Raw genomic sequence first — 12,622 nt, forward strand, 5'->3', positions numbered from 1 at the left:
TATACATTCTTCGTAATATTCATTTTACAAGTTCTCGTTGTTTCTCGCTCTCCAAGAGCCTTCTGTTTTTCCTCTGGACTTCTGGAGAATTCTTCGCGCGACCCCACGCGGCGCGAAGGGTCGCAAAGACAACAATAAAAAAAATGGAAGAGTAGCGGAAGAGAGGAGAAAGGAAAATACGTGGCCGCGTGTGCGTTCTATAGATACGCGCTACCATCGATGGTGATTGAAGATCCCCCGTCGACAAGCACGTCGAACTCTTTTCGGCTCTTTCGAAGTCGGCACCTGCTTTCGCTCGATCGCAACGACAACGACAACGACAACGACGCTGGCCTTTGTGATCCTTCCTTCTTGTTCGGCGTATCCCTCGCAGTTTCACAAGCTGCACACATCGCCCATTCGCCCATGAATACACATATGTGTGAGTACGTGTGTATATGTGTATGCGCGTGCATTGCCTGTAGCGGTGGCGAATGAACGCATTGCGTCACAGGGCATGTCGATATTGAATCGGGAGGGGGGTACCGAAAACAATGAGGCACGCTATAACGAGAGAGAAGTCGCTCTTTGATTAATATCGCTGAATTAATAGGAATTCAAAGAAGGGAGCATGGCATCCATAGATGTGGGACCAGCCGGTAGTGTATCATGAAAAGTTGACGGGGTATGTCGGCCGTAGATTAAAATAATAATAAAATAAACTTATAAAATTAAAATTTGGTTTTAAGCTATAAGTTTATGCTAAGATTTTTATACGTTACTTTGTATTTATATTGATTTTGTTAATTACAATTTTAAAATGTGATAAAATATATAATTACATTACATATTTATTGAAATATATATAATTTTGCTCTACAGAGCAAAGCATAAACTGTTCTGTGATAAAATATTCAGATTGAATTTTAAGAAAAATTTTTCTTCCCAAAACGAAAAGACTATAATGGCTGTTCAGCTCGTATTAGGTCGATCACGAAATGGCATCATATGAAATTCAGCACGCATAAAGACTATAATTCAAGCGACGAGTAGAGCGCGATAAGTGTGACTTCGCAATGCTGGAGCATTACGTAACACCGTAGGTGATTGATCGGCGAACCACGGTCTTACGTAATTCATTGTTCGTCGACAACGTATAACCACACGTTGATATATTTTCTTTCTCATTTTCACGATTTTTGTAATATATTATTTTATGCGAAGTCTGACAGACAAATCAGATTTTCTTTCAATCACGAGTTCTTCTTTAATAAAAATTCAATGGATTGCCAGTATTAATGACACGAGATAAGAGTGTCTTCGTTTAACTTAATCCATTTCAACCAGCAATTGCAATAAAATTCTATCGAGCAATATTTAAATATATTATTATTATTGTTGTATAGAAATTCTCTCTACTTATATGTCGCCATTCTATATTTTTATTTAAAATAATTGGTTTTCATGTTTTTAAAATTTTTTACTTACTGTCTGATAAATATTTCTAGCATTTTGTAAACCTTCGAGTACGGTTTTAATATTTTTACAAACACATATGCAAATATATATTTTATGCTATCGAGTGTGCGCGCGTCTTATATGTGTGTTTATTTAGAAGAACGTTTGAATCAAATGCATCTTTGTATCAAATTTCGATGTTGCGAGAGACGCGGTAGAACTACGAACGAGCCACTCGATTCCGAGGGACCTGTAACGAATTCCGAAGGCGCGTTTACCGTAGGTTGAATTCTTTTATATGGGGTGTCTCACTTGAAAAGCGGGGATGCGACGGTTTGACTCAATCCCGGGTTCTGTCACTGCCCGCCCATCTAACCCCGTGGAAACGCGAAATTTAGACTCGGTGTGCCAAAGAGCATAAAGATGTACCAAACGTATAGATATCGTCTGGCTTCTTAAGCTCGTCTTACACAATCGACGAAGAGAAAGAAAAATATAATTTGTGATAAAATTCACACCACATCTGTACAGTTTTACCAACTTATAATACAGAAAATATATATAAGATTAGAATTATATCTATAAAATTAGAACCTATTTTATCTTTGGAAACAGATATAATAGACATATAGCAGTATTGCAGTCAAGCCCGAAGATTTAAGATGACATAATTTTCATATTAAAGAGTATTATTTGGTCCATGACGCATCATCTCTAAAACGAACAATTTCATCGCGAGTACTCCGGCGAGATTTCGCTCGTGTAAAAGGAGCTTTATATACGGCGCACATATATCTTGGCATTATTCATACACTCGTCACGTATGGAGAGTTCAGCCCTTCCCCCTACTTTCCACCTCTCCCGTAGACAAAGCGGGGCGAGTGGGTATTCGCTCGTGTGAACGTTGCCTAAAAGAGCGTCGGTCGACGTGTCGCACCGAGTGATGGTTCTCCGTGTGTAGTGTATATATCGATTGGCATTACGAGGCAGATCAGTCAACCCTACCCGTGTGTCTCGTCAAGGGGTCGAAGGAAATAGTGTGCGAGGAAAGAGATCTCCGCCTTGATGCGCCCCCACCTCCCACCTCCCTTCTACGCTCGCTTTCTTTCTCCTTCTCTCTTTCTCTCTTTGTCTCTTCGCGGCTGCTGAGACACTTTGTCACCCTCTGAGGCGTCACCCGTTTCCCGATCGGACCGCCGCGCCGGATGCCGAGGCCTACGAAGTCGCGGCGACACGTGGGGGAGAAAAACGCGTCCGCAATTAGCGTCTCTTTATTCAGTCTCTTACGATTCATTGAAAATCTATAATAAAAAGAGGTGCGTCGCCTCGACGTAAGCGCGACACCTTAAGGCTAAAATCGATAGATCGGATACTATCACCCTTATCGTTCTTATTCCACTTTGTCACCCTCTCACGCGTTACCACCCTCCGATAGACGACGCCAGGCAAGTTGACAGATGCTCGCAAGGTTGAGAGGAGTCAAAGAAGGAAGGAAGAGAGGAAATGAGAGGGAACTTACCCCGTTAACCCTCCGTTAACCCTCCGTTAAGGAATATGCTGGTAAACGATTAAGTATAAGGAACGAAATACAAGGGACGAAAAATTAAGATAAGGAGCCACGATCTTAGATACAAAGAGATTTTAAGGAAATGTCAGATTTTTCAGAAAAATTTTCAATTTGTTTCTCCCGATTTTTCCTAAGCCGAGAGTTCTGCTCTACATTCTTAAGGTAAAAAATTATCAGATATTTATTTATAAAGTATATTTTTTAAGGAACGAGTTATTATTTTTTATTTTGTGCATCCATTATCACATATTTTATTTTTTATCTATATTTTTTTATTCTAACTATTTAAGTATTCTTTTTATGTCTTAATTGCCAAGGCGTAGTTGTGGCACAAACGATAAAGAATTGTACAAATTTTCGCGCAGAATTCGAAGCTGCAGGAGCTTTTATTGGAGCGAAAGCGTTGAATCCGCGACGCCGCGCGCCGGCCGTTTCAACGCGCGCTCGCCACGTTCGAAGGAATTTCATCTCCAGATTCCGTTACATGTTTTGCGAACTGGTTTCGATCGCGAAAGAATTTCTCCTCGATCGCGGTTTCCGCGTGCGGTCGAAAGTCCGTAATGGCGAGACCGCGAACGGTCCGAGCGGAATGATTTGCGCGCAGCATACGCAGGAATTACAAAACCGAAGGGGGAAGACACCCTCTTCCCCGCCCTCAATTGCCCTTTTCCTCGCTTTCTCTACCTCTCCCTTGATACGTGTGGTTAGTATACGATATACAGGGTGTACGCTAATAGGCGCAGCTCGACGAACGAAGCAATTTTGTTAGGGGATCGAAAGCTAAAGTCATTTTTCAATAACAGAAATATTGAATATCAATTAGAGGTTTCTCACTTCCCAATAATTTCAGAAATAAAGCTAGTTGTACGAATATAATATTTTTCTTTATTTAATATCAAGTGGATTTAGATTTTATAAAGTTTCAATAGTGAATTTATTTAAAGGAGACGTTTAAAACTTGTGAAAAGAAATGACGATTAAATATAAAAGTAAAAAAAAAATATTTCCCTCTTCAGTAAGAAAAGGATCATTTTGTTTATAAAACGCCTATTATCGAACACTCTGTATGTAACTTATTGTTAGCCAGCAATTTCGCTTGGCAGAATCCCCGTAACATCCATACATTTTCCCACGTAAGCCAGAAATTCGCGATGCATTGGAAAGTTAATCCTCTCGCTGCAAGCAGGGGTGTGCACGAAAAAAAGCGTTCACACGCGCGACGAGTTTATTTCCCTCTTTTTTCCTTCTAAAATCGCGTTCTGCCGCAAAATTTCGCGCGATTTCGGCCCGACACGAGTCGACAGCCTAAATTTCCCGTATCGTCACGAGTGCGGTGAAGTTGATATCGCGCCGGCGATTTTGCACAGTGAAATATCGGGCACAAAGGGGATTATGACGATTCGATCCCCGGGGATTACCTCCGAATACTATCTCAAACGCGATAGAAGAGAGAGGATTGGCGTATTGTTTTCGATACGCAAATCTCAACAGGAATTTGCACAACCAGCACGAAAGAGAGAGAGAGAGAGAGAGAGGGGGGGGGGAAGAGAGAGAGAAAGAGGAATAGAGATAGAGAGCCGCTGTACATTATTAATCGACACACCTTTAGTCAGCGGAATCTAAACGTCACACCGCGTTAATTTATGGTTCATTCCGTCGTTTAAGCAAATTCATTCCTGGCAGCTTACCGTGTATTACACAATACCGTATAAATAAAGATTCGCGTAAATTAAGATCGTGAACGAACGAAAAACACCGATCGGTATGTAATTAATTGAATTCGATCGAAAAATTGTTCTTGAAGTTTTATTAATGCTAGTTTTTCAAGTATAAGTTGCAATTTAAATATGTTTTGCGAAAACTGTGATTACACTGAGTATTATAAATTAATAAAATTATAAAAACATTAAAAAATTTATCTTCTGTAAGATGTATTGCAAGCTTGCAAAAAAATATTTTTACCTTGCTATTTTTTAAAATTGTACTAATACGTAAGGAATAAATTTTATAAATTTTAAGGAATCAAATTTAAAGAATAAATGTCACAAAAAAACGTTGCGACCAGAGGGAAAAGAACTTTAAATTAAAAAAAAATCTATAGAGAGAAGGTGGGATAGCCAGAACACGCCGTTGCAGCGTAATGCGTAACGGCTGGCCATCTCGGCTGTTATCGAGCGTGCGTCGCGCATAACTCGCTCGCGAGGAAGTAAAGCGGAAGACAAAAGGAGAGAGCGCGTTGTGACGCGGCGTGGCGGATAGATAGGTGGATAGGTAGGTAGGTAGGTAGGTAGGTAATCCGAGACTCGACGAGAGGTCAGCCTTCGTAGATTGACGGACGCGATAAATCGAGCCACGGTGACACCGGGGCTCGAGTGACGCGTAGCGAGGCGAGGCGATGCGGACGCGACGCGACGCGACAACCCACTGACCTGCGAATCCAATGCATAGAGTTTCTCTCTCTCTCTCTCTCTCTCTCTCCTCCTCCTCCTAATGCTACACCAATGTACACACAGATCACCATCACGATGAGAAAGAGAGAGAGAGAGAGAGAGAGAGAGAGAGAAGGGGGGAGGGGTGGAGCCTCGTAAATATTCTTGTTTATACGTTACCCACGTAATGCCCTGGCGTGCGTCGGATGCAAGGGTGTGGTATCGAATACTGGAATCCTGAAATAGAACGGACTGCGGAGCAACGTGTGCATCTGTGACGTCTCGCGCGATATATCCGGGTTGGAGCGTGGCCGTGCAACGCCGGGATGCACTCTTGGTCTATCGAATTTCAAACTCGATCGTAAAAATGCGGCGGCGCGGTGTCTGAGGATTTTCGATCGAGACCGCGGCTGTTTCGAGAAACGAGAAGATCGGTCGAGTTGTGAGAAAATGAGATACGCGAAAGCATTATGCTTTGATGCTAAATGCGACTTTTACGCGCGTGGAATCTCTGTCGTCGACACGTTATCTATTCTAAAGATTTTCTTTGAGAAACAAATATCGATTTTGACGTAAATGACGTTTGACAGAGATTCGTAGCTGGCCCATTCTATTTATTCTTTTAAATTAGAATGCTAATCGTGTGATTATTTTTTTAATTTTTTTTGTAAGCTTTTTTAATTTAATAATTTTATTTGGATTTTATGTAAGCTTTTTTAATTTAATAATTTTATTTGGATTTTATTTTTTCTGCACTGTCGTATTATAGATAACAATTGTTTATTTTGATTCAGTCGGTACATTTCAAAGCGTCAGAAGGTTAAAAGATTAATGTACATATACAGTTTTTATATATATAGGAAAAACTCACATTATTAATGCGAATCAAAAAACGATGATAAAGAGCTGCGTTGGCGTAGCTCGGAGAGCTGGAAGAATCAGTGGCAGAACGACAGTAACAACAACAGCAACAACCAGAACGGAGGTAACCAGAGATCGCATTGTACCGGTAGGTGATAAAAGCTGTCGCATCGTTTTGCGGTGGTGCGTATCTAACCCGGGAGAAAATTCGACAAAGAAAAACGCAGGAAACGCGGAAAAAAGAAGGAGCGAAAGGGATGACTGATGGAGAGCGAGAGATCGGGCTCGCGAGATAAAGAAGGTTGACAATAATGCCTTCGGTGCACCCTCGATCCCGTGGTACCGGGCGCAGCAGGCAGCCATTATATTGTTTTACCTCTGTATCTCGAGCGGAGATCGGCGAATATGCCGCGGAAGGCTTGAATACGCGCGCGCCTTCGACGAACAGAAAGAGAACCCCGGAAGAAGAGACTCTCGCTCTAGGGAGGCTCGTGCTGATTGAACGAGTACGACAGGGATGCCAGTGATAAAAGCGCGTTAACCCGCCTTTCGCGACTCAGGGAGATTGAATGTGTGAGGTGCCATTAAATCCAGACCCAAAATCGTCTTCGCATTTGAACCCTGCATGCCTTTAATCCTACGACTGACTGCTCGTATTTCGGAACTGCGAACGGAACCAGAACGGGATTAGTGTGATTAGAAGGGCTATTTTAAGATCAAGACTCGGACGAGGACCGGAAAATGATAAAAAATCATTGACTACGATAAAATCGGCAATTGGAATTTTCGTAACGCGCGACGCGCGACTAAATTCTTTTCGCTTTATATCAATTTCATTTGTATGTACGTTACATCGAAAGAATTTAACACGCAATCTTCACGTAATACGGAATTTCATCATTTTATTGGCAAAAATAATATGCCGGCGATCACATTGTCCTTTCATCGTCGATAATGCCAATATCTAATGCATTCACGTTGTTGCGTATATAGCACGCGTATCAGCAATATTGAAGTCATAGAAAGGTATTCGAGATCCCGCGTTTCTCCCGCAGTGACGCCCATGCGGGGTTTGGAGGTGAAAAAACAATGCTGCAACGACCCGAACCCCCTTTCGCCTCGATCACGATGGAGACCCTTTCCGCGCGCTCTCTCATCTCCTTTCTCTCTTTATCTCGCCGGTCTTCTGTCTTCTCTTTTCCCTTTCTTTATCTCCCTTTCTCTCCCGCCTGCTTGTTCCCTTCTTGCCACCCTCTGGTGAAAATTCTTCTGCATGCCTCTACGTCGTCTGGGCTCGCGCAACGCCGTACAATGCAACTCCGGGATGCATTGTGAATCAGATTCACTAGACAACCCGACGACGTCTCGACTATACGACGAGGGCTGTGCGCGATGATATCTAAAATAAACTAACTGCATTTCGGAGAATGTTTCTTGAACAATGTCCCGAGGATTACCAGCGCACCGATCCCGCACGTTCGATCGCTCGATATTATTGGAAATGTGGGAGACAAGACGCGATCCATTACAGAAATAAAACATATCCTTGTGAAGATTGTAGATGCTTTGTAAAAAAAGGAACCATATTTTTCAAAAATTTAAGTGGAAATTCAAAACGGTTTTTGATTACTTGTTTCGGCTATCCTAATTACATTTGATTCTTAGAAGTCACCTTTGATTAAAAATAATTTTAAAGATTTTTGAAAATGTTCTACAAATAAATCGCAGAAGTGAAAACAAAATATATTGTAATGATGTATTCTTTGTTAGCTTGTGCCGTATAATTCTGCTTGCACAACTAAATGATGTTAAAAAGAGTTTGCAAGAGCGGCAGAATTACCCTCACTTTCAAAGCAACTACAACTTTTTTTTCTTAGACTATTATAATTATTTCAAGGAAAATTTATTCTGTTGAACTATTTTCCATATCTTTCTCGCTGAGAAGGAAATGAAAGTAGCAACGACGCTCTTCGACAAAAGCGCAAAAAATTAAAAAGTGTGTCTGTGCCCTTGCTTGTTGGGTCTTTTAACATCAATTCTTTATAGAAAGTGCGAAGAAAGTGCGTTCTTCTCTCCCTTTGGCGTTATAAAAGTATCGACATTATCGGGAGAACAGCTGAAGACCTAAATAACTCCCTTTGAAGAGCGCATGTACGTAAGAGAGTTCTTAGAACGATGCGACAACGAAGGGTTAGCTTTAATATGCGTTTTAGCTATTTTATTAAAATGATCTCTATTAAAAACAAAAGTTGCATCAATGATTTTTATTCTCGACACTATCGATATCATCCCTTCTATGAGTTTCCTTCATTTTATTAATAAGCATTTAAAATCTATTCATCATTATCTTGAAAAAAATACCAATCACTATAGAACAATCGATCCACAGATAATGTATACGTGTACATGTTCCACAGTATATATGGTTCAAGAAAGAAATAATAGTTTTAATATCACGTGAAATTTTTAAAGAAAATAGAAATTATAATGTAGATTCCAAAGATTAAGATGTGCTGTATGAAGCAGGCCAGATCGAAAAATCTCCCTCGCCGGGAGGACGAGGGGAAACGAGCGGCGCCTGCAGCTCGCGCGATGATTGCGCCGTAATCTGCTTTCGCTTTGCTTTTCCGAGGAACGGGGGATGGCTGCCGCGTGATTGGCCGGGGGCGTCGTTGGGTCTTCCGTTTCGACCGATACATCGACAACAGTCGAGATACTTAGGGAGGATACACGCGGGGTGAGATAGATCTTGAAGGAGAGAGCGAGAGAGATGGAAAGGAAGAGGCGTCGGCAGGAAGACGAAGAGAGACGACGACGAGAGGGCGAAGGGGAGAAAGGACGGGGGTGAAACAACCCTCCTGACACGGGTTATCCTATAAACGATGCTACCCCCGCAGCAACGCATCGATAATCCGGCCCCCGGGGCCCGCATGCGGTTGAATGCTCGCAACAGTTACCATATTTGATTGCGTACCCCCTTCCTATCCTCCTCTATAAGATCGGAATATGAAATAATATGCTGTATCACGAACTAATACGGAATAATGTTCTGCACTGCAAAGATCTTGCGCTCATTGCGTGATAATATGTGTTAGTTTTACGCGGGATTAACGTTATTAATACAGTTGGCAAATCGTAAAAGGATATTTTCGATTATAGAGTTGTGTGTGCGTCTAATACAGTTGCAATAATTAGTTTTGTATGATTATGTGTAGTTATACAGGTGTCCCAGGTTGTTCCGTACAAACTTTAGTATATTCTATGAACAGAAATAAGAAAAAAATTTTATATATATAGAGAATAAAAATATGTACTATATACTACTTTTTACGAAAAAACCCAAGACATCCTACACATAGCGTGTAAGTAATTGATGATAAAATCAGTCATTGATTCATGTATAACCTATTATTGATCTATATAATAAAGAGTACAGCCTATTGCAAATTCTACAATCATTTTTTATAAGGTTATTTTTATCCCATAAGGCCAATTAATATGCAAATTAAGATGTAAATTATTTGATATTTTAAAATATTCTTTACATTGTTATCATTACCTTTACATGCATTGGATTGTTTTTATTAATGCTTATCATTTAAGCTTGGTTCAAGGAACTTTACTAAAAAAATAAAACGCATTATAATTATACAATGCGCATTTTGTTGGAAATCTTCAATCGCATGTCGCTTCATGAAATAATTTGAACAACTATTTTAAACCTCATTGAATTCTATATACAATATAAGTTAACAGGATCGCAAGTTTTCTCGCGATCGGTAAGATCGACGGGATGAACGTCGCGATAAAGAAAAAAAGATCGAGGGAGACTGTTCTTCGCTGCTCCTGACGCACCCTGTGTCACGAGGCTATAGCAGTGGCAATGGCGGGAAAATGCGGGGGAAAGAAATCGCATGTGTTTGATGTGCCGCCAAAGAGAACACGCAGGGCAGGAGGCAAGAAGGGAGAAGGAGGGCGAGGGGGAGGAATACGCCGTCGGTGGCGGAGTAGTTTCGCGTGGGTTGGTCGGTCGACTGCAACCATGTTTCTGCGCACCCCCCTCCCCCCCCCCCCCCCCAGTCCTCTCTCTCTCTCTCTCTCTCGTATGTACCGTTTTGCTTCGCGTTTCTCTGTTCCTCCACGCTTCGAAGGCTGCGCTTAAACGTTACCGGAAAATTATTACCGGAAAAGCGTAGCACACACGCGTGCGGCAAACCGCGGGACCCACCGACGGAATTACATTGATATTAGTATCGTTTGGCCCGACAGATTAATTAATTAAAACGCACCTCGCCCGCCTGCCGCCTGTGGTCACTCATCCCGCACACGTATTTGCGTTTCACGCTAGCGCTTTAACAGAATATCGTGCGCCAACAATTGTCGAAGGCTTTCGTCGTGCATGCGAGCAAAGCCCTTGCTCGGCTAAATGTAGCCTTGGCCAAAAGTACTGGCCAAAGATATCTTTAACAAACTGTATCCTAATTCGATTGAATATTTCTGAATGTCATTTCTTCGTAGCAGTCGCATCATCGACAGATCAAGTGCAAAAAAATTCTGCACTGGAAAGCATGTCGTATAATAATTATTCAGATGTGGACTTACCTTTCTTCGCGTGCAATATATCCGCCGGATCCGGTGGCAGGGACGAACAATGGCTCGGACTCAAACTAGATTGTATCGACGAAAACGGGCTTCCCGCGCTTGACGGATACCTAAGACAACGACTGCTCTCAGTAAATATACGCGCATGCTACAAATAAGATTCTATTGCAAAAATTCTTTTAAAGAAGAAAAACACTTGAATCTATTAAAAAATTCTTTTTGAATGGAAAATTTTAAAATTTTATTCCACTTCATTATAAAAGTGGTCCTTATTCATTATGTAATCAATTATTTCTCTTGTAAGTCGTAAAGTTAAGTCTTGTAAACGAAAAATTGAAAATAAATTGAAAAATTCTTGTCATCGATTAAAGAACACGTGCTTTGCATAATACAGTTTTAACGAGCTTGTAATTTATCTGTCGATGAGCGTTAGTTTTACCAGGGATTGGGTCGTGGCCAGCCGGTGGTCTGTCCGTTTAGTAGCCTGAGTTTATCGTAAACGCTCTCCGCCGGACTGCCAGCACCGACGCCAACCCCCACGGCGCCCACCCCTTGTTGCTGCTGTTGCTGCTGCTGCCTCTGCTCTTTCTGCGCGGCCAGATTCCTTAGTACCCTGTTGATCGAGGACACCTGCAATCCAAACACACATTCGCCGATGTACAAAACAGGCTAATCGTGTTACTAGTATAATCAGGTAAACTCTGCGCGTTTAATAACTCTTTGATCTATAGGTCTGTTCGTTTCCGCTGCACTTCTGAACTAGTGCAATAAATTAGAATAAAAGAAAATATATTTGTTTCATTCTAACTTATTGCACTATATGTTACACTAGTTGAAAAGTGCAACGAAAACAAACAGGCCTTAGGATACATCTTGCGTTTTGATACTTTTTACAGCAAAAATACGCACAAATAACATTTTTTATTTACTAACAAATACGAAGAAATTGAGATATTCTATCATAATAATGATAGCAATAATCAAATAAAATCATGTAGATTTACGAAAGAAGAGAATATAATAACATTCAAATTAAAACTTCAATAAAGACAGGTTAGTCGGAAATAAACACAATATAAAGTTTAGCTGTTTGCTTGTGCTTCTACAATGTAATTCTCTAATCGCATTTTTACTTTCGTTTTAAGTTTATACATTCTCTTTCTTTCTTCCGTCTTAAAATTTTAGACAGCGAAAAGAAGAGAAGAAAAGAAACGCGTGGAGAGATTTCTTTTCTAAAGATGATCTTTGGAGGATCACCGAACGATGGTTCAAGAGAGTTTCTTTCTCTCTCTCTCTGCTCTTCCCGATAGTATCGGATTTATTATAAACACGAAGTGTGCGGAGAGTGATGAAGATCCTCCGGGAAGGAGGGAGCAAAGCGGGAAGGCGCTTCTGCCCGATGAAATGCGACGAGAGCGGTAATTAAAACGATGCGGTGAGCGGCTGCCGGCGTAGCGCATTGCACGAGGGAGTTAATTACCTCCGCCTTCAATTATATCCGTCTCCGCGCCACTCCAAGGGGACTTGGCTTCTGCCGACGTAAGTACGTAAGCACTCGCGTGTTCGCGGTGCGGGTTAACGCTCGATACGCATACCGAAATTCACGCGATCGCTCTTAACTCTTAAGTTGGCGTCGCAATACTGATAATGTCACAATGTATCACGTTCGCGCGATATGAAGTTTTCAACGGGAAACAAGTTTCGCGTTGCGTACGATTCTACGTCA

At 41.3% G+C, this 12,622-nt stretch overlaps 1 protein-coding gene across 3 annotated transcripts in view; it reads right to left on the reverse strand.

The window, feature by feature from the left end:
- Positions 1–12,622, reverse strand: part of LOC112454424 (paired box protein Pax-6-like) — a 94,851-nt gene that overhangs the window by 22,689 nt on the left and 59,540 nt on the right. For all 3 annotated transcript variants that reach the window (XM_025015808.1, XM_025015805.1, XM_025015809.1), the window contains 2 exons: positions 11,336–11,526; positions 10,897–11,006 (listed from right to left, as the gene is read on the reverse strand). In XM_025015808.1, the coding sequence (XP_024871576.1) occupies positions 10,897–11,006; positions 11,336–11,526 (301 nt within the window). The remainder of the gene's footprint in view (positions 1–10,896; positions 11,007–11,335; positions 11,527–12,622) is intronic.

This window comes from Temnothorax curvispinosus, unplaced genomic scaffold (genome assembly GCF_003070985.1).
Source record: "Temnothorax curvispinosus isolate PA1 unplaced genomic scaffold, ASM307098v1 QBEX01005067.1, whole genome shotgun sequence".
Lineage (NCBI taxonomy): Eukaryota > Metazoa > Arthropoda > Insecta > Hymenoptera > Formicidae > Temnothorax > Temnothorax curvispinosus.